Source organism: Pteropus vampyrus, unplaced genomic scaffold, assembly GCF_000151845.1.
Source record: "Pteropus vampyrus isolate Shadow unplaced genomic scaffold, Pvam_2.0 Scaffold314, whole genome shotgun sequence".
Taxonomy (NCBI): Eukaryota; Metazoa; Chordata; class Mammalia; order Chiroptera; family Pteropodidae; genus Pteropus; species Pteropus vampyrus.
In genome coordinates, this window is record NW_011889095.1 from 793,229 (window position 1) to 817,449 (window position 24,221).

The window sequence follows — 24,221 nt, forward strand, 5'->3', positions numbered from 1 at the left end:
AATCTGCAGGACCCAGTGACAATTAAAATGCAGGGCCCCTTGCTCAGAGTTATGAAGAATTTCTAGATGGCGGCAGCGGAGCACGATGACGAGCGAGGCCCTTCCAAGCCCACGAAGCAGGCCCTGTGCGTGGGGCACTCGTAGCCGGTCCGGCAGCTGGGACCAGCCAAGTTCCCGACTTTCCTGGAGCCTCTTCCCTTAAAGGACCAACCAGTTTCCCTTCAGGGTGACGTTTATGGGTAAATTGCACAGCTGCAATTTAGTCCTTTCTGCTGCTCAGTCTTAGTGACTTAAAACCAGAGGAATGGATCTGCTTTTCACGATTCTGCAGATTAGCCGGGTGGCTTCTTGACTCACTCACATAGCTGCGTTCGGCCAGTGACCGGCTGGGCTGCGAGGTTTAAACTCGCCTCCCATCTGGGGCCCGGGCGCTGGCTCCTTCGGCTCTCCTCTCCGTGGCTGTCATTTGTGGAAGGAACATTCCAAGGGGGCGACAGTGCACGCTTCGAGCCTTCTCGAGGCGCAGACTCTGGAATTTGCAGTGTAGCCCTTCATTAACTTCTGCTGGGCAAAGCGAGTCACGAGCCTTGCCTGGATTCCAGGTGCGGGGCACAGCCTCCCCACTTAATGAGAGGAGTGGCAGAGTTTTAGAAGGGGCAGGGGCCCAGGGAGCCATGATCATCTGGGGGCACAGCATAACGGTTCTCAAACGGAATTATCTGGAAGGCCTGTTAACACACAGATTGCTGGGCCCCACCCCGAGTAGCTGAGTCAGTAGGATGGGGGTGGGGCCTGAGAACTTGCATTTCAAACTAGCTGATGCTGCTAGTTTGAGGACAGTTCTTTTAAGAGCCACCGGTGGAGGGGCTGAGTGGCCGCACTTTCGAGCATCGGCTCACAACCTTGACTGCACGTTAGACACATCTGGGCAGCTAAAACTACATCAACGCCAGCTCTGGGTATGAATGGTCGAGAAGAGATCAAAGCATCGTGCAATAACATGGTCTTCGGCATAGCACACTTTCCTGTAATTTAACCCTATAAATCATCGGAAAGTTCACCGAATACTTCAAATCCTTTTGCGACTTAATCATTCCCTGAGTCTTTGGGTAAGCAAGTGCCAGGAAAAGCTGGATGAACTTTATCTCAGTTGTCATCAACTGAGCTGTTGGAGGAGATTCCGTGTTTTCCAAGGACATACTGCGACGTGCTTTATTATTAAAGGAACTTTAGTAAAAAAAATAAATAAATAAAATAGGCGTGGCTTCCTGGGAGAAGGCCTTTCTAGAGCTGCTGAAAAGACTCTGCCGGAGAGCAGCTGCTCCGTGAGTCACACAGACCCTGCCTCCCGACCACACACGTACAGCCTGAGCCTTCTCGACCTTAGTTTTAAAGATTTGCAGTCATCAACTGGCATCACGTGAGCAAGAGCTGGGACAAAGTCATACAGATGTTAGGGCAGGAAGTCTTGTCACATTAAGTTTCTTCCTCACAGCTTCTTCCCTTAGGAATTCCTAAACTTTTCAGGTCATTAAATCACCTGGGTCTCTCGCTAAACACTGACGCCTCGCTTCCGCCTCCTATGGACCGAATCAGAATCTATGGGGTAAGAACCTGGCATGCTATGTATAACAAGTGCCCCAAGTGATTTCAGTACCATCAAGTAAATTGGGTTAAAATAGTCATATTTACGTAATACACACAGAAAGATGGAAGAGGCAGGAAGGGAAGCTGGGTGCTACAGTTCTCATGCCCATTCAAGGATAAGAGCAGGGGTTGGCAAACCGTAGCCTATATATAGACCAACTCTGGTCTGCTGCCTGTTTTTCTAAATAAAGTTTTATTGGAACACAGTCCCGCCTCTTTTCAGACATTGTCCATGGCTGTTTTTGTGCTATAATGGCAGAGTTGGGTCACTGGGAGAGACTGTATGGCCCGTAAAGCCAGAAATATTTGCTCTCTGACCTTCTACAATAAATAAGTTTACTGGCCCCTGGATAAAAGACAAGGCCTCAGACCTGGGCAAACTTGGAATTAGAACTAAAGTGATTGTGAGCTCAAAAGTAATCTGCCTCTGTGCCGGAGGTACAGGAAACACAACAATGAAAGATGGAGACGGATATACAACACAAACACCAACCCCACGCACAGTGGCCTTGGAAAGTGCCCTCGCGTTGTTAATATCAGATAAAACAGGCTTCGAGACCAAAAAAAAAAAAAAAAAAAATTGATCAGAGAGAAAGAGGTTAAGAAACTTAGTGATAAAGGAGTAACTTTTATTTTTCTATTGGACTAGAATTTTTTAATGCTTTTCACAACCCACTAAATTGAATTTACTCCTCACTACTGAACTGCAACCCAATGCTTTAAAAACGGTGTCCGAGACCTCACTTCCGCTCCTCGCCACGGTGGCAGCAGGCCCGCCGGCGTCCCACAGAAGAACACCTGTCACACCTCTACAATAGTGGAAATACGTGATAGCCACAGATTTTTAGAATTAGTTCCTAAAGACAGTAAGGAACACTTGTGACCACCAGAAGGAGAAACTGACTTTTCTTTTGCCAAAGACCTGAGAAGAAATCACAAAGCTTCACTCACAGCGAGAAAGTCGAATTCCTGAGAGAGTTGGGAACTCTGACGATTTCTTTAGGTAATTGAAGGAGATTTCGCAAACATATATTTCCTTTCTGTTGGAATTTGCTTTTCTCGAGGATAAAATCCTTCCGCACAGTCCTTAGCATGTAAAGTCGTGGCAGAGACGTAGTAAGAACCTTCTATGAGGAGTCTCATACCAGGTTGGAGGTTCACTCGTGAACGTCACTGAAGGGCTGTCCACTGTGTCACTCTCCAGCATCTCTCCAGCAACTGTGATAGATTAAGTGTCTTCCTCCAAAGCAATTAGAAAACCTCCAGGGATTCATCCAGAGAGGGTGGCTGTTGCTATGTTTTGGTCTGTTTTGCCAAGAAGCAAGGAAAACAACTGAGCTAAGAGGAATTGAGAAGTACAGATCTGTGAAGGGTAATTTCAAAATCCCAGGCAAGAGCCTCTCTCTCCTCCCCTGCCTGCCAGCACTGCCTCGAAGCTGCACTGCCCTTGACCGGCTGACTGAAGCCTAAAGTTATACAATTACAAAATCATCGATGTGTTCAGTAAATTGTAAACCCTTGGGAGGAGGCCTCCCTGCTGATTTTATGAATCATTGACCTCTCAGCTACTTGGCTCCCTGTCCTAACAGTAATTGTAGAATGCGACCTCAGAGCCCAATCCAGACTATTCTCGTTACGTTATTAATTGATTTAAGAAATCGCTCACAGCGAGAGCTTACTGTATGCCGGACGGTATCACACCTTGTTTTCACACCAACTCCATGAAGGAAATATTTGTATTATCTCCTCTTCACAGACGAGGCTAGCGAGGCCCAGAGAGGGTGAGTAACTTCCTGCGGGTTTCTCAGCTTGCGGTTTGCAGAGCTGCGGTTCAGCTTCAGGCTTTCTGACCCAGCGTTGGCTTCCCTCACCAGCATGCTACCCTGGATTGGCTTTCGTGGGAGTGTTATCTAATTAGGAGAATTTGATTGGCTCGTGGGTATTTTTTCCAAAAAATTCACATTCACGTAATAGGTTTTCTTCCCGATCTTACTCCAAGATCAAGTATGCAATAACGTGTATAAGACTCAGTGATCCTATCTTGGAAGAGCCCGATGGACCCCACGTGGTAATTTAAAGGAGTGAAAAGGGCCTCAGAAGGGAGCCTCTGTTTTGCAATGAAATTGTTTATGCGTTAAACATTACACTGCGCTCTATGGTATTTGCTGATTGGCACAACCACCGCCATGTAAATTGATTCCCTAATCATGACAATAATGACCCGGATTAGCCCAGTTCAAATGGGCGACGCTTTCCTCAGGGCTCACAAAAGCCTTCTCTAGCAATCCAGCCTTGCCTGGTAACGAGTAGTCAACCGACAAGGCTAAATAACAACGCTCTAGCTCCCAAACAATCCGATTCCAAAAAACATGGAGTAAAAAGTGAAAGCACCCCCGTCCAATTTCACCTTCTCCCGGAGGAACCCACAGTCCTTGTGCACCCTTCCAAGCTTTCAGAATAAACCAATCGTAAAGAAAGAAGCTGACGATGATAAAACGTAGTCAACTTGCTGATGGTAATTAGTGTTAACCTTCCATTAGCGATTCAAAAAATCCTTCCCGTTTCTTCTCATTGAGAGTGTTGGCCGTCACTGCACAGAAATGTGGGCAGTTCTGTGTGCTGAGGGTCCTGATGAACAGCAGCCTGTGGGAAAGCTGTGGATCAGCCCTTTCGGCCCCGCGGGAGAGTTCGGGCTTGCTCGGGCCACAGCGGATAGATAACCCTGCCACCTTGGGCAGAGACGTCGAAGGCACCGAATCTCATGACTGTGAAACCTTAGGAAATACTGTAAAAACATTGGTTTGGAATGAGAGAGATTTGGGGGATTACCTTATGTTTTACGACGTTCACATAGGGCTGTTTTTACTCTCTGAAATTTGTACAACTATATTTTGTATATATAATTTTTAAATAGATATTTATAGATTAAATGTGTATATATGTGTGTGTATATATTTTTTCTTTCTTTTTTTTTTTTTAAAGCAAGAGTAGCTTCCATTGGTAAGTTCAGCTGGAAGCAGTCTTCTTTATTTTGGAAAAAATAAATTACTAGAGTAGTTTTCTTAAGTAAAGTACGTCGTGCCCTGGGAGAGGGAGTAATAAATAGGAAGGACTTTATTTTTCTTGAGTTTGGCAAAGCCATCTCCCCAAACTCCTCTTGGTGAGTAGAGCTTGGGGGCATATGAAGAACCTATAAACTTCCTGGAAGGAAAGGGTTTGAGGAAACCCCAACATTTCTTCCTGAGGTCGCTGCTTGTGAAAACCTCTGAGGCCCCTTCTAGAAGACCATGGGACTCTTTGGAAACTAAGGCAAGAAGGTAAAATGTTGAAGGATGTTTCTCCGAAAAAGATTTATCAGTGGCCGTCAAGCATGTGAAAAGATGCCCAGCGTCATAGCCACTAGGGAAACGCAAATCAAAACCACAATGAGATGCCACTTTATTCCCATTAGGATGGCTATAATAATAATTTTAAAATAACTAATATTGGCAAGGATGTGGAGAAATTAGAATGCTCATACATTGCTGGTGGGACTATCAAATGAGGCAGCCACGTGCAGAGCAGTCGGTGGTTTCTCAATAAGATCATGGTAAAATTACCATATGACCTAGCAATTCCACACCTGGGTATATATCTCTTTTTTCCCAATGCCTAGAAGAAAAACCCCCATGCGGTCGACATGCAGACAGTTGGGGTTAAACAGAAACGCGGTTGACGCATGAACTGTCATTGATCTAGAAGTACCTTTCCAGTATGCGGCCACCAGCTATACACGGCTGTTGAGCACTGAAAATGTGTCTAGTCCAAATCGAGATGCACTATGAGTATAAAGTACATACCAGATATTGAAGACTTAGTATGGAAAGCAGAAAGTAAAACAGTCTCATAAATAATGTTTTTTGACATTGATTACATGTCAAAATGATATTTCGGATCTTTCAGGTTAAATAAAATATATTCGTAGAAATGATTTCACCGGCTCGTCTTTACTTTTTAAGATGAGGTTGCAAGGACATTTTAAATTATGCGTGTGGCTACGTTATATTTCTGTTGGACAGCACTGCTCTAGAATGTTCTCAGCCTACCATGAGAATTGCAGTCATCGCACAGCCTCACTGATGCTCAAATACCACGTGAGCTTTAGGAGTAGAGAGCATTCATTCAGAATCGAGAGTATATCCACTTGGAAAGGGTGCTCCATGCAGGGTTAGCGAGTGAATGCACAGAAGGACGTGGGCAGGGAACTAACGCTCTGTGGGCATTTTCCAGGTCCGCTGTGATCCCGAGATTCAGGAATTGCGCCAGTGGCAAAAGAAGCTGCGTGAGAACAAGCACATTCGCGAGCGAGTCAGAGTTTTCTGGGCCAAACGAGAGCAGAAAGGTCAGTGGTTGGATCCGATTCCCAGCGCCGCGCCTCCTGAGTTTCTGACCTGACGTTTCTGCGGGGCGGGCTCCAGGCCTCCGTGTTCGTGCTGAGTTCCCCCCCTCCCCCCGCTTCTAATGGTCAGCCAGATGGGAGACCGGAAGGAAGCTCCGGATCCCCAATTGTTTTGTGCCCTTTAAGATGTCGAGTCCCCTCGGCCTGCATGTCCCAAGCTCTGAGCGACAAGGGACGTCCTGCTGATTCACGACCGTGCCTTCGTTATTGGTTTATTCAGCCGTTGTGTGTCTTCCTCACTAGTCTGTGTGCTCCCTGAGGGCAGAGACCTTGTCCTAGTTCAGTGCCTGGCACCAAGGGAGCACCCAACAAATAGTGGCTGAATGAATAAGTGAGCGAGTGAACGAATGAATGAATGGCTAGATTCTGAGGCGTCAGCGAGCCGGCGTGCAGACGGGGGCTGGTACGGAGTTGGCGCTCATCAGGTTGGCGGCTTTAGTGTCCCTCGTTCAGAAGCAGCTTGAGCTGTGACAATTTGGCCCTCTCTTCCCTGCATAACCACCATTTGATGTCACTTCAAAATTGGAAGACAGTCAAGGCTGGAATCAGTGTAAAGGTCCGGGAAATGCGCTGTGCCTGTGTATTTCTGTTACTTAGTCTTTTGAGTTGATTTGCCATCCACTGACTGATTGTATGGCTCGCTGTTTGGCGGGGGGAGCAGGCCGGGTTTAATGTGTGTGATCCAGGGGGGCAGCCGAGGGGCTCGGGAGCATTCCCACCTCCACCACCCGCCGCTCGCGTCCCTTGCCGCCTTCTAGAGCTCCAGTAGGAGCAAACAAGACGGGGACTTCAGTGAACGCCCCAGCGTGAGCCCAGGGATAAATCCCTGTTTACGAGGAGACTGTGAAATGGCCCTTGGGTAAAAGAGCCAGTTCTGAACACCGTCCCCAGATCTGTGGTCCTTTAAGAAGGAAGTCAGTGCAGCACTGTGAGTAACAGACCGGGCGTGGGGACTGGCCAGACACGTCGTGGGCCATCCTCGCTTTTATCTGGGTGATCGTGAGCTGGTTAACTTCATCAAGGCCCAGTTTTCCCACGTACAAGATGGGATGAGTTTTTATAACGAGCCGTCTTGTATGGTTGTTAAAAGATGACAAGAGATGATCTTTAGAACAAGTCCTTGCACATAGTTCCCATAAATGCCGGTTATTGTCATGACTGGCATTATTAAAATATCCGCGCGCTTTGAAATAGTCTCGGCTTGCTTTCCTCCTCGAGATCTGAGCTTCTTGGGTTCTGCGTGGGGACCGTGCTTGTCTGACTCATCACGATGCTCCCACGCCCAGCACAGACCCGGCAGGGAGCGGGCGGTCCATATTTGGTGGACGAAGCCCCGGGCTTCGTTTTACAGATGAAGAAATAGAAGCCCAGGAAGGTCAAGGGGCTTCCCCAAGGCCACAGAGACAGTGGCAAGACTGAGGCTGGGGTCCAGGCGCTCCCTTTCTCTGTCCAGTGTTCTAGCACATTCTCGGGGGGAGGTGCAGAGAGACAAGGTGCTCTCTTGGATTCTCCCACCAGACCCAAACCCCAGGATCTCCTGAACGTGACACGCGGCTTGTCTGATTTCCTGTGACCGGGGCTTCCGGTTCTCAGTCTTCGTGTTTGTGTTGACCGAGGCCTCTAGGTAGGGGTCGAATTGCAAGTTGCAAGGGACAACCTGCTGCCACTAAGTGAAGTGGAGCTTTCTGTTCCCTTCAAGTGTCACTGAGCCGAATTCGTTACGCTCGTTACTCCCTGTGTTAAACCTTATGATTCCGAGTAGCATGGAGATGTAGAAAATAAATCCCCCAGCCAAGGTGACACCATGATCAGACGCCAAAGACCTGTGATGAAGCAATTCGAAAATGATCGGTAAACATTTGCTAGTCCTTGTTCAGATCTGCCATAAGAATGGTGTTTCCAGCTTCATCTAAAAAACCCATGAACTCATCTACGTACAAATCCGGCAAATGAACATAACGTATTTCTTGAGGAGATGCCGCTTTATCCATATTGTGCGCCGGTATTTATAGTATGAATAAACTTTGCCAGGTTGGTTTCTTGGAGCAACCTTGGTGCAGACAGGAGGTCTGGGGGGCGGGGTGGGGTGGGGTGGGGGGTGGAGGGAGTAGCATCAGCTGTCAGGGCAGAATCATGGTCACTTATAGCCCATCTCATGTTACACTGAGTCAGAGACCTTCCCAAACAGGATTTTCTTCTGGAACAGAAATGGTGTGAAATTATCCTCAAGTCCTACCCATTGGGACAGTTGCAAGAATTACTTTAAAATGTGTGTGACAAGAATTACACTGATGTAATCCAAACGAAGATGCCTACGACATTTTTGAGTTGTGGTCAAAAATCCCTTCTCAATTAATAGCATATTTTTAGCTTCATATAGTCAGTAATTGCTTTCAAATGTGCTTTGAAATTGAATATCCATATTTTATTCCAAAATCTAGTAGGAGTAAGAAGAAAGAAACCATAGAAATTGTTCCTATATCATCAGATTACATTTCATTTATATGCGTATATATGTGTATATATATTCAGATTCTATTTCTCAGGTACGTGTATACTTTATAGGTGTTTCAAATACTCTTTAAATGACTTTACCACTTTTTGATATTTTAAAGAAAAGGGAGTAAAAGCAGTTGACGTGTCGAAGGAAACAGATTGTGTACTTTTGTTTACTTTTTTATTCCCTACCTCATTCCAAGAGCGGTTCGTAGTGGCTGTAGAAAGTCATATAATATTTCTAGGTAAATGTGGTAATCAGTTCGGGAGAAATTAAGAGACGGGGAGAAGTAAAGCCGCCGAATGCAGTAAGCAGGATACTTACTCTAAAGCTTACGCTCACTGGAGATTTCCCAGAGACAAAGCGGAGCGGGGAATAGGGACCTTTACATAATTCACAGTGTTCACACACCGAGAAGATAAGCCAGTCGTTCAGGAAGCACTGGGACCTTCTCAAATCCATAATGCAGCGTGAATGGGAACCTCGGAAATGTTCCTATAACAAGTAGAAATAGGGCTCTGGGCTTCCTAGGAGCCACGACGATGAAGGAAATAGGATCATTACATATTTATTGTGTCCTCGAGATTTAAAAAGTTTCGTGGAAGCACACTTATCCCCGGAACTAAGATTTTTCTCTCATAAAGAGGACGCTGTGACATAGTGAACACCATCCTTTCTCTACATATAATAACAAGTTTCTCATAGCAACATTTGCTTCTGGAGAGAAAGAGGAAAGCCTGGGATGAGGGTGCGGATGAGACAGAAACAGAAATTCCTTTCCCTGATTTTAAACCTAGAATTTTAAGTTTAGATCGTGATGACAAACCTTAACTATTAGGATTGGGTTTTAAGGATAGTCTCAACACAAGCACCTCGTCTTGGCCACACACGTGCTTGTGACCTTGGGCCTCTCCTGGAACTTAGTTTCTTAGAGCAGAGACGCGTGTCTGGAGCTAAGTTGTAGCTGTAATGTGTGGAGCGTAAGGCACGTGGCGGACACTGTGACATAAGGAGCACATTGTTTCCACGTGGTCCTCACACCTGCTCTCTCAGAATGAGGATCTAATCTCCGTTGCACAGACGAGGAAGCTGGGGCGGGGATGGTGCACGACTCACACAAGGTCACATAGCCAGGAGGGCCAGAAACCAGAGATCTGAACCCAGACCCGCCTGATGCCAGAGACCCTAAGACTGTCTCATGCCATGATGCCCAGTTACTGTAAGCCCGGTGCCCAATAGGGCATGTTGGCCCAGTAGGTACCAGGACCCCCAGGCTGGGCAGTGGGCAGCATCTGGCCGTGTTCCCGCCATGCACACTAACACTGAAATAACCACAGGCCACTGGAATGGGGGAAGTTTGGGGAAAGGGGAGGCCAAGTCCCCAGATGATGCGGCTGCAGCATCTCTAACCGTGATTCTGGGGGACATTTCCATCAGAGCAGGAAGCCGGGGGTAAGCGGACAAGGAGAGGACTTGCTTCTCTCCCTCCCAAACTCCCTTCCCACCTAAGATGAGGAGCAGGGAAGGGCTTCACCACCAAAGAGGGTGCCCAGACACGGGGAGCACTCTGTCCTGTGGCTGAGGAGGTGGGTCCTGGCATGAGCTGTTACCCTCTGTGACTGATAAGCCTAATCTATCACACAGCGAAAAAGGTCAGATCTCAGTGACCCATTCTCCAGAGACTATTGGGTAAGTCAGCTCATAGAGTTTCTTTATCAGTATATAAATATATACACACATGTATATTTATAAACACGCAACCGTATCATGTACAGTGTACTGTAACTTGCTTTTTTCTTCACTTGGCCATAGATCTTTGATATCTTTTCATATCAGTATATATAGATCTCTGTCTCATTATTTTTTATGGTTCCATAAAAAATGATATACCTGTACCAGACTTTTTTTTTTTACAACCAATCCCTATGAATGGATATCTGTCTCGTATCAGACACAATACTCCCAGAAACATTTTTGGAGATATAGTTCTGCTCACTTATAGAAGTATTTCTATAGGATAAATTCCTAGACATAGAATTTCTGGGTCAAAGGCCATGAACATATTAAGCTCGGACAGTGACCACCATATTGCCATTTAATAAACGTCACATCGGTTTGTACTTAATGTCATCGACCAACTTGGGAACTTTGGGTGGGTGACGTCATCCTTGTGCTTCATTTTCCCTGCTTGTGAAATGAGAGTGATTATGCCTCGGGAATAATTCTGAGTGAGGTCATTGCTTTCATAATATCACGGCTCTTTCAGAAGAAATACATCTGTCAATATGAGGTGTCACTTTCATTTTAATTTTTTCTCTCGTCTCCCCTCAAACCTTAGTTCCTTCTCTGTTTTAACAGGCAAAAGAAATTAAAATTTGATGAAAAGAAATCCGGTGATTTCACACCTTGCTATTACTTTCATCAGTTCTGGGTTTTTTTTAAGACTCACCGGTGGGTGGGGACATTTTTATGTCATCAACTTTCCTACACATCTTTTCATTTCAAATTCGCAGAAGTCTGCACAACTACGATACACCTTCTGTTGAAATACTCTAGGATGCCCTGCTATTCTGCTGAAATTAAAAAGGAAAAGGAAAGATGCTTTCTGTTTTTAAATGGTCTTTCCCAAAAGTTCACATTTAAGTTTATGTAAATGGACGCGTCCGGCCTCCTCAACTTCACTCCTTCATCCGGTCGTCCAGCATCCTTTGCGGCTGCGTAGATGCAGGATGCTTTCGCAGGAGCAAGACAGAGCTACCAACTTCTGGAAGGCGCCGGAGCCCGATGGGATGGCGTTTCCCATTTGCCGACGGCGTGGAGTTGCGCAGGCTGGGTCACCTCGGTGACATTTCGCACGACAGTAACGTGGAAATACTAACATTAGCAACTAGCCCGTGGGGTTTTTGTGAGGGTGAAATGAACCGGAGTAGTGCCTGAATCATCATCATTAGTGATCGATAAATGGAAGCTATTATTAGTAATATAAATGTTCGACAGACGGTTAACGCATGTTGTTAGTAAGAGTATCGGCTCTGGGCTCTGACAGATCCGGAGTCCGGCCTCCTACCATCTGTGTGGCCGTGAGCGACTTGCTCTTCCTGTCAAGGCCCCGTTTTCTCCTCTGCTATATGGGGATAATTAGGGTGTGTCGCAGAGGGCTCCTCTGAGGATTAAGTCAGATTAAACACCACGTGTGCTATTAAATTGCTCTCTGGCACAACGTGGATGGTCAATTTAAACTGGCGGCCGGTTTTGGTAATATTTTTTAAACTATCAAAAATGAAACAAGTTTTTATTCCACGTAGTTTACATCGGTGGTTCTCGGTCTTTGCTGCAGATTGGTATCCCATGGGGGCCATTTAGAAAGATGTGTCAGGCTAGAGGCCAGAGAAAGTGATTACACGGGTTTATTCTTAGTGGAGAATGTGCTGTAACCACATCAGCAAAATCCTAAAGCTGTGGATTAGCCGCAGGATCCCGGTAATAGCTTCGGATTCAGAATCTTCCTTTGCGAGGCTCTTCTCACTAATGCAATTTCGTTTGGATTAAAATTCAAAGGCTCTGAGTTCCTGGCCCAACTCTGCAGTTTACCAGCTAGATGGGCCTTGCTTTCTCCTTTGAAAAACTGAAGAGGTGAACCAAGAAATCTCTGTAAAACGGCAAATCCGGGAGGCGTTGGTTTGCTGTAGGGCCTGCTGCTCCCCAGGCGAGAGGCCTGGGCTGGGCACATCCACACGTTGGGGAACTCTGGGTCGTCTCGCTGGTAACTGGGTTTGGTGGTTTGGTCTCAAGACTCACGGTGAGAACAGTGGGTGGGGATCTTCCGGGCTTTTGTTGGGAGGTGGGGGGAGGTGGGAAGAGTTGAGGGCCGGAAAGCAACTGGGAAGGTTTAGTTGGAGAGCGGAAAAGAGCCAGGAGTAGACTGGGTGTCTGGCTATTTAAGAGAGTTTGGGAGAATATAGCAGTGATGTCGAAAGATTTTTGTCTGATGATATCTTTGAAGAGTGAGAAGTATATGTTCTAGATTGAGAGCCTTTTCTATCGCCACATTTGGGTCTGTCACACCCAGGGGTGACTCTTTCGAATGCACGTTGGAGCCAGGAGAGAGAGGGCGGTGGGCAGTCGCTCCCGCCACGTGGCGTCCCAGCCTGCGGGATAGTGTGGCCTGTACCCTTAGCTTCCAAATCCTGGTTGTCTGCAGAGATCCGTGGTCCTCATGACAGTTCTGATGTACTGAGTGTCCGCTACGTGCCGGACACCTTACGTGTATTATTTCTAATCCTCACAACAAATTGAATAAGCGTAAACTATTATTACCGCCCCCATGGAGAGGTAACTGTGTCTCAGAAGTTAAGTCACTTGCCTTTGGTCACACGGCTGCTAAGCGGCAGAGCCGAGGATGTTTAGAACGCTCTGCGACATCATACTACCTGGCTGTCCTCACAACCTTGCCGTGAGTCCGCGAACAAGTAGGCTGAGAGAAAGGTCTGGAATCGGTGCTCTCTGCAGGTGCACCAGAAGGTCCAAGCAGAAACGAACGCCACACCGTAGCAAGGAAGAAAGGACTGACGCCTGCTGCCACATGGAAGAACCTCGAAAGCATCATGCTAAGTGCAAGAAGCCAGACACATACTGTGATGCTGTGTTTCCACTTACGTGAAAGGTCTAGAAAAGGCAAAACTGTAGAGCTGGCAAGTAGATTAGTGGTCGCCCGCAGTGGGAGGAATGGCGGGCAGTGACCGCTAAAGGGTACGGGGTTCCTTTTTGAGGCGATGAAATGTCGTAAAATTCATTGCGGTGATAGTTGCACCTGTCTGCGAATGTACTAAAGACCATTGAAGTATGTGCTTTCAATTGTACGGTGAATTCTATGGCATTAAAATTATATCTTGGTAAAGCTGTTACCAAAATAAATAAAGACGAAGGCACAGACCAGCTCACACGCGTTAGGATGGACACCATCAAAAAACGGATAATGCGTAGCGGCCAGAACATGGAGAGGTCGGAGCCCTCGTGCATTGTTGGTCGGAATGTCAAATGGTACAGGTAAAGGGATTCTTGCAAAAAAATTAAAAATGGAATTACCAAAGGACCCAGCAGTTCTACTCTGGGGTATATACACAAAAGAAAGCAGAGTGTCGACAGGATATTTGTACACACATGCTCACACCAACGTTGTTCGTGACAACCCAAAGGTGGAAGTGCCCCAAGTGTCCATCACTTATGGATAGATAAGAAAGATGTGGTGTATCCACACACTAGCAGGTCAGGCAGCCTGAAGAAAGAGGTTCTGAAACATGCTATAACATGGATGAACCTTGATGACACTGTGCTAAGTCACAAAAAGACAAATACTACATGATTCCACTTACATGAGGTACCTAGAGGTGTCAGATTCATAGACACAAAGAAGAATAATGATCGCCAGCGGATAGGAGGAGAGGGGAATAGGGAGTTACTGTTTAACAGGCACAGAGTTTCAGTTTTACAAACTGTAAAGAGTTCTGGAGATGGGTGGCGGTGATGGTCACACAGCAGTGTGACTGTGCTTAATGCCACTGGGCTACTGTACCCCTCAGATGGCTAAGATGGTAAATTTTGTGTTACGTGTATTGGACCACGATTTTAAAAATTGGGAAAAATTAATGAAGGCGCAGACCCCAAATTACCTCACGGCTTGCTCTCTCGTCTCCATCAGGCTCTGCTTAGTCTCGCCTCGTCAGCGAGTCCTCCCCGGTCACTCTGCCCTGCTTGTCCCATCTAACGTGTTATCTGCAGGGGGACTCGAAAAGAATCGGCCACTTCCAGAGTTTTATTACAGCATGCCACATCTGGCAGGCATAGATGAAGAACTTGGTGTTGGTGCCACCTCTTCTTTGCAGCCGTGGAGAAATAAAGAAACACATGCTGGCTGCTTTTCACCCACGGCGATGATGAAGGATGGCTGGGTGCCAGGTCTACATATAGAGTATCAGTTACGTTGTAATTACTGTGTCACTTCCTTTCCAAATTACCTTTGACTACATAATATATTTAATAATATTATATGTAGCCATCGATTCATTTTTAAGTGTTTATCTTTTGAATCGCTCGGGATTTTAATGGTTTATTTTACTGTCTGTGTGACTTCACTAGAACGTAAATTCTATGACAGCAGAGACCTTTTTCCTTCCTGTTTTGTTCGCTGCTCCATCCTCAGCACCTAGAACAGTGTCCAACATGTGGTGGTTGTTCAGGAAATAATTGTCGACCGAATGAACAAGTCTGAGTTACACAATTCCATTCCCAGATCATCCAGCTTAGTAAACACTCTATGGACAATCTAAAATAAACAGAATGTTTTCCAAGCAAACAAAGGGAAAACATATGCTGACACATCACATATAAATGGACAAAGCCAAAAAAACCTACTAGAATATTACCCCAAAATGCTAATCGTGATTATCTCGAAGTGGTAGTAATATAGGCAATTAATGGGTTGATTCATTTCTTCCTGTTTTGTTTTTTTCCTAAAATAGAAATGCAGGTGATTATTTTTCTTTTCTGATTATTGATATTTTCTAAAATAATAACAAAGCTCGTTCGCATCCGCCGTATGCATACCACGAGGCAAGCACGAAGCGCCGTTCCAGGCCTTCCTTAGCAGTAACTCAGTCTTCACGGCAGCCCTTTGAGGTAGGTCTACTATGGTCTCCATTTTATAGATGAAGAAACTGGGGCACAGTGAGGTTGAACAATGTACCTCGGGCCACACAGCGAGGAAGTAGCAGAACCAGGTGGCTCATAAGTCCTTCTTCCCCGCCTCATTACGCCGCAGTGCACGGATGTTATTTAGAGAGTTAAAATGCTCAGGAGAAACCTATTGGTGTCAGGTTTCATAAGCAATCCATCAGGATTCAACCTGATTAAATTGCTGGGGGCAGGCAGCGTCCGTTCCTTCGTGCACGTGAGCCTGGTTTCAAGGGCAGTGGTCCCTCCCGTCTAATTGTGCCGCCTTCTCTCTGAGCCAGTCCCATCCCGTTGACACATGGCATTCACCCTGAGGATCTAAATATAGGATCTGAGCAGCTAGAATGTCTTGCCAACTTCCAGATTCAGCTCTCATTAGTCTAGGAAAATGCTAAAGGTGTGGAGAGACAGAGGCTTGTTGTTAAGGACAGACTGGTTTCCTTCGACAATAATTTAAAAATTGCACCCTTGTCGAAGTAATGCATTCTCATTATGAAAGTACAGAAAAGTATCGAGAGATAAAAAAGAGGTTACCCACCGCACCGTCCCCGATAATACTTTGGTGTAGAGGAAAAATTGTTGAAAGTGCCTTATTTTGTCTCATCCGAGTAAGAGGGTGCTAGAGGACACTGAGTTGCCCTCATTTGCTTTAAGAGGTTTCGGAGTGACATTGCAAGCTGTGCAGAGTGAGCAGCTCATCATGGCAGAGAGAGTCCTGGGCTTGGTGTCCCAATATCTACATTCAGACGCTGCCGGGAAGCTTCCTAGCTGTGTGTCTTTGAGCAAGGCCCTTAACCTTCCCTCTTCTAACTGTAAAATGAAATGAACGATGCTCCAAAAGCCCAACTGAGAAACAAGGCCATTTGAGTTCAGAACACTTGAGCTGATGCTCGCCCACAAGTTCTTACTGGCTTGGTGACCTTGAGCAAGTCACTTAACCTCTCCCTGTGCTTCAGCTCCTTCATCTGTACAGTGGAAATGACACGAGGACTCCCCTTACCTGATCCCCGCGGCGCCGACGTGAGACAGTGCATGTGACATCCTTAGTCCCGTGCCTCACGCACATGGGCTGCCCAGTAATTATCAGTGACCACTCTAAACCATACAATTTTTGCATCGGGTTTTCCCCACTGTAGATGGTGAAGTCAATTATTAGTGGGTTGCGACAAGCATTTAAAAATGAAACAGACTAGAGATAGAAAATGTCAGAATGTATTTCTTACAGTAAGGGAAGTACTAATTGTTGAAATTTTTGTTTCAAGTGTAAACGTTGCTGTTCTGTAAGTAATGTAAATTGTGTTTCCCATTGCGGTTGGCAGTTTAAAAAATTTGAAAACCACTGGATTAGATCAAATTATAAACCTGGATCCTATGATCTTAGATTTTAGCTGCATTTGCCAAAGCGGTATATCTTTGGCTTACAAAACCAAAGGAGCTCCAGGAAATAGCCATATTAAATGTACTTCAGCATCTTCTGTAAAGACGTTATTTGGAGTAAACTCTATTAAATCTTTTTATGAAAATAAATGCCCGTATGAGACATGTTATCTAACACGGTGGCAAGAAAAAATGCTTCTTTGAGGAAATGGTTTGCTTTTTCTGTAACTTTCCCTTTTTGCCTTGTCTGCCAGGCACCTCAGAGTTCAACTCAAAACTCATTTATAGCGACTTACCGGCTCTTCTGGTTAGCATATCTAAATTTGCTATTTTCCTTTGGACTTGATTTTCTTTTTTCTTTTTTTATTAACTATATTTTGTTCTAGAATGATCTCAAATCCTATTAGGGAGGAAGCAGGATATAAACACATTCAGGAAGAAAACAGATGTTTGCCTTGTTTACGACAGAGAGGTGGCGAGTCTCGCGTGAGATAATGTATATGAAAGAACACGGAACCCTGGGAAGCCTGGCCCAGGAGGAGTTGTCATTGGGGTTACAGATGTGCGAGTTCTATCAGCTTTGTAGAAGAGGAGAATACTTCTGGCATTTGTTTTACCAGAATTAAAAAAAATAACTTTCCTAACTGATTTTAAAAGTAATACTTGCCCTTTGTGGAAAATTGAACAACAACAACAAAAATAATAGGTAATTATAAGTCTCACCACCCTGGGATGTCATCTTTCTTTAAACAAAAAAGGAAGGAAGGGAGGGAGGGAGGGAGGGAGGAAGGAAGGAAGGAAGGAAGGAAACAACAGCTTTATTGAGATAAAATTCATATATCACATAATTCAAAGTATATAATTCAGTGGCTTTCAGTATATTCAGTTTTTCGCCATCATTACAATCCATCTGAGCACATTTTCATCCCCCCTGCCCCCGCCCCGCCAGAGAAACCCTGCTCCCTTTGGCCATAACTCCCCAAGGAGCCCTACTCCTCCCAGCCCAGACAACCCCTAATCTGCTTTCGGTCTCTGTAGATTCGCCTTTGTGACTAGTTTAGAGCACACTTAGTGTTTTCAAGGTTTATCCATGCCGTAGCATGTATTAATACTTCACTTCTTTTTATGGCTCGCGTTAGCTTATGCCGCCATAGCAAAACACCATAGGCTGGGTGGCTTAAACAACAGACACTTATTTTCCCACAGTCCTGGAGGCCGGAAGTCCGAGCTTAGTGTGCGACATGGCCAGATTCTGGTGACAGCCCTCCTCCTGGCCCACAGAAGCTGCCTTCTAGCTGCATCCTCGCATAGTGCGGGGAGGTCTCTGGTGTCTCTTCCGCTTCTTTCAAGGGTACCGGTTCTATTGGATTAGGGCTCCGCCCTGTGACCTCAGGAACCTCAGTTACCTCCTGATAAAGGCCCCGTCTCCAGTACAGTACCTGAGGGCATTAGGGCTTCCCTGTCTGAATTTGAGGGGAGATAGATTTCCGTTCGTAACGTGGCTGAATAACGTCCCACTGTCCGGATATCGTATCGCATTCATTCATTCGTAGGCTGTGGACATTTGAGTCGTTTCCACTTTTTGGCTGGTATGAATAATAACGCTGCTATGAACATTAGTGTACAGGTTTTGTGTGGACATGTTCTTCGTTTTTCTTAGCTATTGACCTAGGAATGCGATTGCCGGGTCCTATCCTAACTCTCGGTCCAGCTGTGTAACTGCCAGACTCTTTTCAGAGGGGCTGCACCGTCTTCCGTTCCCACCAGCGAAGTAGCGGGGTTCCAGTTTTTGCACCTCCGGGCCAGCACTTTGCTGGGTTCTGTCTGTTGGGTTATAGCCGTCCTAATGGGTATAAAGTGGTAGCTCATTGTGGTTTGAGTCACATTTCCCTGACGCCTGATGATGTGGAACATCTTTTCATGTGCGTGTTGGCATCTGTAGGTCTTCTTTGGAGAAATGTCTATCCAGGTCCTTTGCCCATTTTCGAAGTGGGTTGTTTGTATTGTCGAGTTTTAAGAGTTCTTTATAGATCCTAGATACTCGTCTCTTAGCAGATGTAAGATGCGCAGTTTCTTGGGGTCGTCTTTGCACTTGCTTGTTGTCGTTTGGAGCACGAGAATTTTTCATTGTGATGCTCTCCAGTTTATTTTTTCCTTTGTTGCTTTGTGCTTCTGGCGTCGTATCACCAAGATTTGTTTTTTTTTTTTTCCTAAGAGTTTTATGATTTTAGTGCTTTCGTTTAGGTCTTTAACCCATAGCGAGTGAAAATTGTTATATGGTGTCAGGTAAGGGTCCAGCTCCATGCTTTTCACGGGGATATCCAGTTGTCCAGCAGCATTTGATGAAGAAACTATTCTTTCCCCATGGAATGGTCTTGGCACCCTTGTTGAAAAATCAATGGCCATCACTGAGAAGGTTGGTTTTGGACTTTCGATCCTCTTCCATTGGTCTATTTATCTCTCCCTATGCCGGTTCCATACTTGATTACTGTAGCTTTATAATACGTTTTTAAATCCAACTTTATTCTCTCTCTTCCCCCCCGCCCCAAAATAGTTTTGGCTATTCTGGGTTCTCTGAATTTTCAATTGTCATCTTTCTTGCCCATGTTTTTGAAATGCATCTCTATCTTTAACTTTACATAAGTAAAGTTATTCCAACTCTTTTCACATCCTACTTTCTTCACCTAACTCTGTTATGAACATATCCCCCTATATTATAAATTTATTTTACAGATAATTGCTACATAATTTTGTTATTTTCCTACTGGACACTTCTAAGTTTCACCATTGTAAATATTGCTGCTGTGGCTGCCTTCATTCCTAAGAGAGTTTAATTTCATTTGTGCAACTACCGAAGATATTTTTGCACATTGAAAACACTGACTTTGATTTCGAACTTTGAGATGATTTCCCTAAAAGCGGTAGGACAGGCACAGGCAAACGAGGAGTTAAATCCCACACTCGCAGCTTAGCAAAGTCACTAACTTTTCTGAGGCTCACTGTTCTCATCTGCAACATGGAGGTAAGAACACCTTCACAGAGCCGTTTCAAAGATTGAAGACAGGATAGGGGCATGTGGCCTAGCACACACCTGACACGTTGGTTACCTTAAAAAGCAGCAGAAGTCTACGGCCATGCCACCCTAACCAAGCCCGATCCCGTCTGATCTCGGAAGCTAAGCAGGGTCGGGCCTGGTTAGTACTTGGATGGGAGGCCACCTCGGAAGACCGGGTGCTGTAGGCGTAAAAAATAAAAAAAATAAGGGATTGTCAGCTGACAAGGTCCGTGCAATCTGCGAGGTCAACCAAGGGTTGCCTCGCCTAAAAATAAAAAATAAAAAAAGCAGAAAACGAGTAGTACTTATAATAATACTTACTGTCACTTTTGTCATTGTTGTTATCGTTGCTAGCTATTTTAAAAGTCGCAGAAGCACAGAAACGGAGCAGTGTTCCCGTGAGGGGCGGGTAAGGTGACACTCGGGACTTCCTGGCCAACCTGGGAGTCGCAGTCATACTGGCTTGACGTGAAAGGGTTCGTCCCATTAGCCAGAGTGAAGTGTCGCTGTCACGGGGAGGGAGCCACCGAAGCAGAGCCAGCCACAGGGAAGGCGCGAAGGAAGGTGGCAGGCCTTGGAGTTACCTTATCATATTGCTCGGTTACCTTGTGGCCGCAGCAGGGGCTAAAAGGGCTTAGCCTGGGACACCGGGCAAACAGCGGTTAGAATCCAGACAAGAACCACCGGTTTTGTGCACCTGCTGTGTGCCGGGCACTCTTCTGTGGATTTCTGTGTGGGATCTCAGTTAGTATACTTAAATAGCAAGGTCGCCTGCGTAATGAGATCCACGAGGGACCCCGCTTCATAGGTGAAGAAACAGAGCCCGACCCAAGCACTTGCCTCTCTGATTCTGAAGTCTGGGCGTCCCCACGGAACTGGAGCAGCCTTTCTGTTGCTGGGAGAGAAGTATGTCCCTTTGACAGCCCGGAGGCTGAGAGAGAAAGCGCTTGGGGCTGACAGAGAAGCTGGAGTTGGGTTTCTCTCATCGCTTTGACAAGGAATGACTGAGCACCTGCTCTGGGCCCACGTGGGACCACACCTGCCAGGGGCTGGCATTCGACGGAGACCATAAGCCATCACCTTTTGCTCTGCTGGAGACTCAACATCTAGTGGGCAAGCCAGACACTCTTCCAGTAACCTCCAGAACACGTGATCACTAACTGCGATGAGCGCTCCGAAGAAGTTCAGGAGGACGCGAGAGACCGGATGGAAATAGGTGCCCCTCGGCTGAGGGCGGACGTGAGCGAGGGGCTAACTACGTGTGAGTGGCAGAGGGACCTGGCCCAGGACCGGAAGCGGGGCTGGAAGAAGGGCCGAGTGATGAAAGCTGGGTGCCAGGTGACGGCGGAGCCAGGAGAGAGCAGTGGCCTTGGGGGGCCTCCTTCAGGACTTTGGACTTGACCCTGAGGACGGCAGGGGTCTCTTAAGGGGCCGTCGCTGGGAGCGGCCGCATCGGATGGGCTTCGTAGCGAAGTGAGTGCGTCTGAAGCGGGGCACGGCTCGGATGACCCGGTGGCAGTGGGCATGGACCGAAGTGGAGGGATGTAGGGGGAGGAATGACAGGTGAGAGGAGCGATGCTTTCTAAGTGGCTTTGTCTGGAGATACGTTTCTCGCCAAAGTCGGTGGTCGAAAATATTCGCGTTTCCTTTTCGGTACACCTTCCTAGTTTCCCATGAGGAGGAAGTCTGTGATCAAAACTCTTGGTCTGGTCCGTTCCGTCCCACCCCCTCCTCTTAATGTTTGGTGAGTTTGGTTTCTCAGTCCTTGGGTTTCTTGACTCGAGCCCCGTCTGCCTTGGATTCCGGACCAACCACCAAGATAATGAGTGAATCTTGGCCCAGTCTGTCAGCACCAAATGAAAGAATTTCTCAATGAGTTATTAACTTGTTACAGGAGCTGTTTAAAAAAAAAAAAAAAAACTGGCGGATTTGTTTTCATTTTACTTACAGGCAATATTTAATATACAGAGCTGCTGCCGGTCTGAACTGGATGAGAGCTGCTTGTACCCCTAGTCCATCCAGAATGCCTGGAATATTTCTGCAGGCTCAGTCTTGGCGGCGGCAGCTGGGAATGCAGAGATGGATAAAAAAAGGCGTTAAGACAGGGCTGACGGGGGTCGTCTGTGTTCGTTCACACCCCCGACTCACCAGGCTGCGGAAGACAGAATTTTGAAAGACATCCTAGCTGAGCGGACGGTGGCTGTTTGCTGTGCTAAAAGTCCGCTCTCGATGCAGTTCAGCTGACTACGGCATGACCCGAGATGTAGAAGGAACATGCTAGTAGGTGTGTAAACACGCATGAATAGCACTCAGCACTTACCTACTACCTGCGTGATTCGAAGAAAATGTATTTAAATACTTGTTTAAAAACAGCCTATGTCCCCGTTTTTCCGCAGTCAGCATGCTCCTTGTGGGATTAAGACACGATTTTATTAAGCATCTGCCATGTGCCAGGCAGTGGGTGCCTATCTCGCGTCAGTCACCCTGGCACTCTGTGGAGGGGAAGGTCTCACTGTCCCCTTATTTTGGAGGACAGAGCTGAGGCTGCACAGAGGTCAGGGGACTCGTGCAGGCGCCCAGTTGGTCAGTGACGGTAGGACTCAAAGCCAGATGGCTCTGGCTCCAGAAGATGTGCCCTTCGCCACCAAACTCTGCTCCCGTGGCCCTGTGGCTGGCTCTGCTTTGGTGGCTCCCTCCCCGTTCACTTTTCCTTATCTCTCAAAACAAAACAAAGCAAAACAGAACAAGCCTTTTATTAACTATCCCCCCTTTCCAGGATTCCAGATCCTTTCCAGGGTCAAAACTTCATACTCCCTGTGCTTCTGTGTCAATGTAACTGATGTTGTCCCTTCCGGCACCAAATGTTCCCATTTAAAATACTGCCTTCAAGGAGACTTCACTGCGTTGACTTTAGTAACGTTGTTAGGAGTCAACAACAGAAAGCCGTGGCTATTGCACATCTAGGACTGTCGCATTCGCCCCAGTGCCTGTGGCTTCCACGTCGGCTCAGCTGTCCTCAGAATAACGCAACACCCCAACATCAGGAAAGGGAGGTCATCTCGCCAGACCGCGACGTTTATCCCCGAACGTCAGCACTGCTTTCTCGTCGGAGAGGAATTCTTCCGTGATTTGTTTGTTCTTCCAGTGAGGGGACATGCAGGGGTTTTTTTTCATATTTTTTCTGTATTCTCCAAAATTTCTATACCGATTATGTATTGCTTTTATAATGGAGAAATAATCTTATTTGGAAAATTCAGTCCAGTAAAACAGAAAAGAAGAAAACTCTTGCTAGTCCATGTTATACACTCTCCTGCCTTCCTAACCGGAAAGTGGAGAACATGACTCCGTTGGAACATTCTGGGTCGCGATCAGGGACCCCAGTTCTTCCTCTCTGTGTTGCTGTGACATGACGGTGAAGGCCATGGGTTTTGAACTTAGACCTGGCATGCCCTTTACTTATTTAGCTCTGTGACCTTGGGCAAGCCGCTTAGCGTCTCTGAGCTGTAATTTCTCTGTTAATAAAATGGAAATGCTGGCACCTCCCTCCAGAGTGGCTGGGGGAATGAAATGAGATGCTAAATGAGCAGAATGTCCAGCGTTCAGTAAATGAAAATTTTCTCATTAATTATGTGATATTTTAATAAAGCAAGTGAGCAGACCACGGGGACCGCTGTGGCGGCCGAGACTCTCTGCCCTGGATCTGAATTAAAGGTCCTCGGATCTTGATGCCTGCTGTTCCCTTCCTCCCCATTTTTCCAATTTTATTTTATTTTATTTTTTGTCCTTGAGGTAAAACGTCCATACAGTAGGGTCTACAGCTCAGTGAATTTCTATCTAAGGACACACCACATTACCACCACCTGGATCAAGACAAAGAATGCGTCCAGCCCCGCTGTGGGCTCCCTCACCCCCCTGCCCAGTCAGCAGCCCCGACCCCGAGGCAAACTCTATGTTGACTTCACCGTAGACTAGTTTTGCTTATTCTCAACTTTCATATGAATGGAAAACGGGATGGACCCCTTTGTGCCTTGGACATCTTTTTTGGTGGATGTAAATACTTCAGTTGCAGATTGCCCAGGAATGGGATCAAGAGGGTCCGAGGACAAAGAAATATTTAATTTTAGAAGATACCGCCAAATCATTTCTAAAGTGTTTGCACCATTTCACATTCCCACCAGTGACACGTGAGCATTCCAGTCTCTCTGCGTCCTCGCCAACACTTAGTATGATGAGTCTTTTTCATTTTAACCACCCCGGTGGGTATGTAGTGGCTGTCTCATCATGGCTGTCATTTCCTTGACGTCTAATGACGTCGCCCACGTTGTTATGCTCGATTTCAAAGTCTGCCCTTCCGTTAGCAGGCAGCCTGAGGGGGGAACATTCCTCTAGCAATTCTCCAGAAACTTTTCCCAGCAGATATTTTATTATTATTTTCGGAACGGTCACTTCTAGGAAGGCAACTTCCCCTTTGGGCGCTC

General features: G+C 46.3%; 1 protein-coding gene and 1 pseudogene across 3 annotated transcripts in view; one reads left to right on the forward strand and one right to left on the reverse strand.

Moving 5' to 3' along the window:
- Positions 1-19,812: 19,812 nt before the first annotated feature.
- LOC111730456 lies at positions 19,813-19,931 on the forward strand (annotated as a pseudogene).
- A 3,396-nt stretch (positions 19,932-23,327) lies between these two features.
- The window catches only part of GPRC5B (G protein-coupled receptor class C group 5 member B), a 29,088-nt gene continuing 28,194 nt past the window's right edge, over positions 23,328-24,221 (reverse strand). For all 3 annotated transcript variants that reach the window (XM_023521774.1, XM_023521771.1, XM_023521772.1), the window contains exon 4: positions 23,328-23,482. In XM_023521774.1, the coding sequence (XP_023377542.1) occupies positions 23,343-23,482 (140 nt within the window). In that variant the 3' untranslated portion in view covers positions 23,328-23,342. The remainder of the gene's footprint in view (positions 23,483-24,221) is intronic.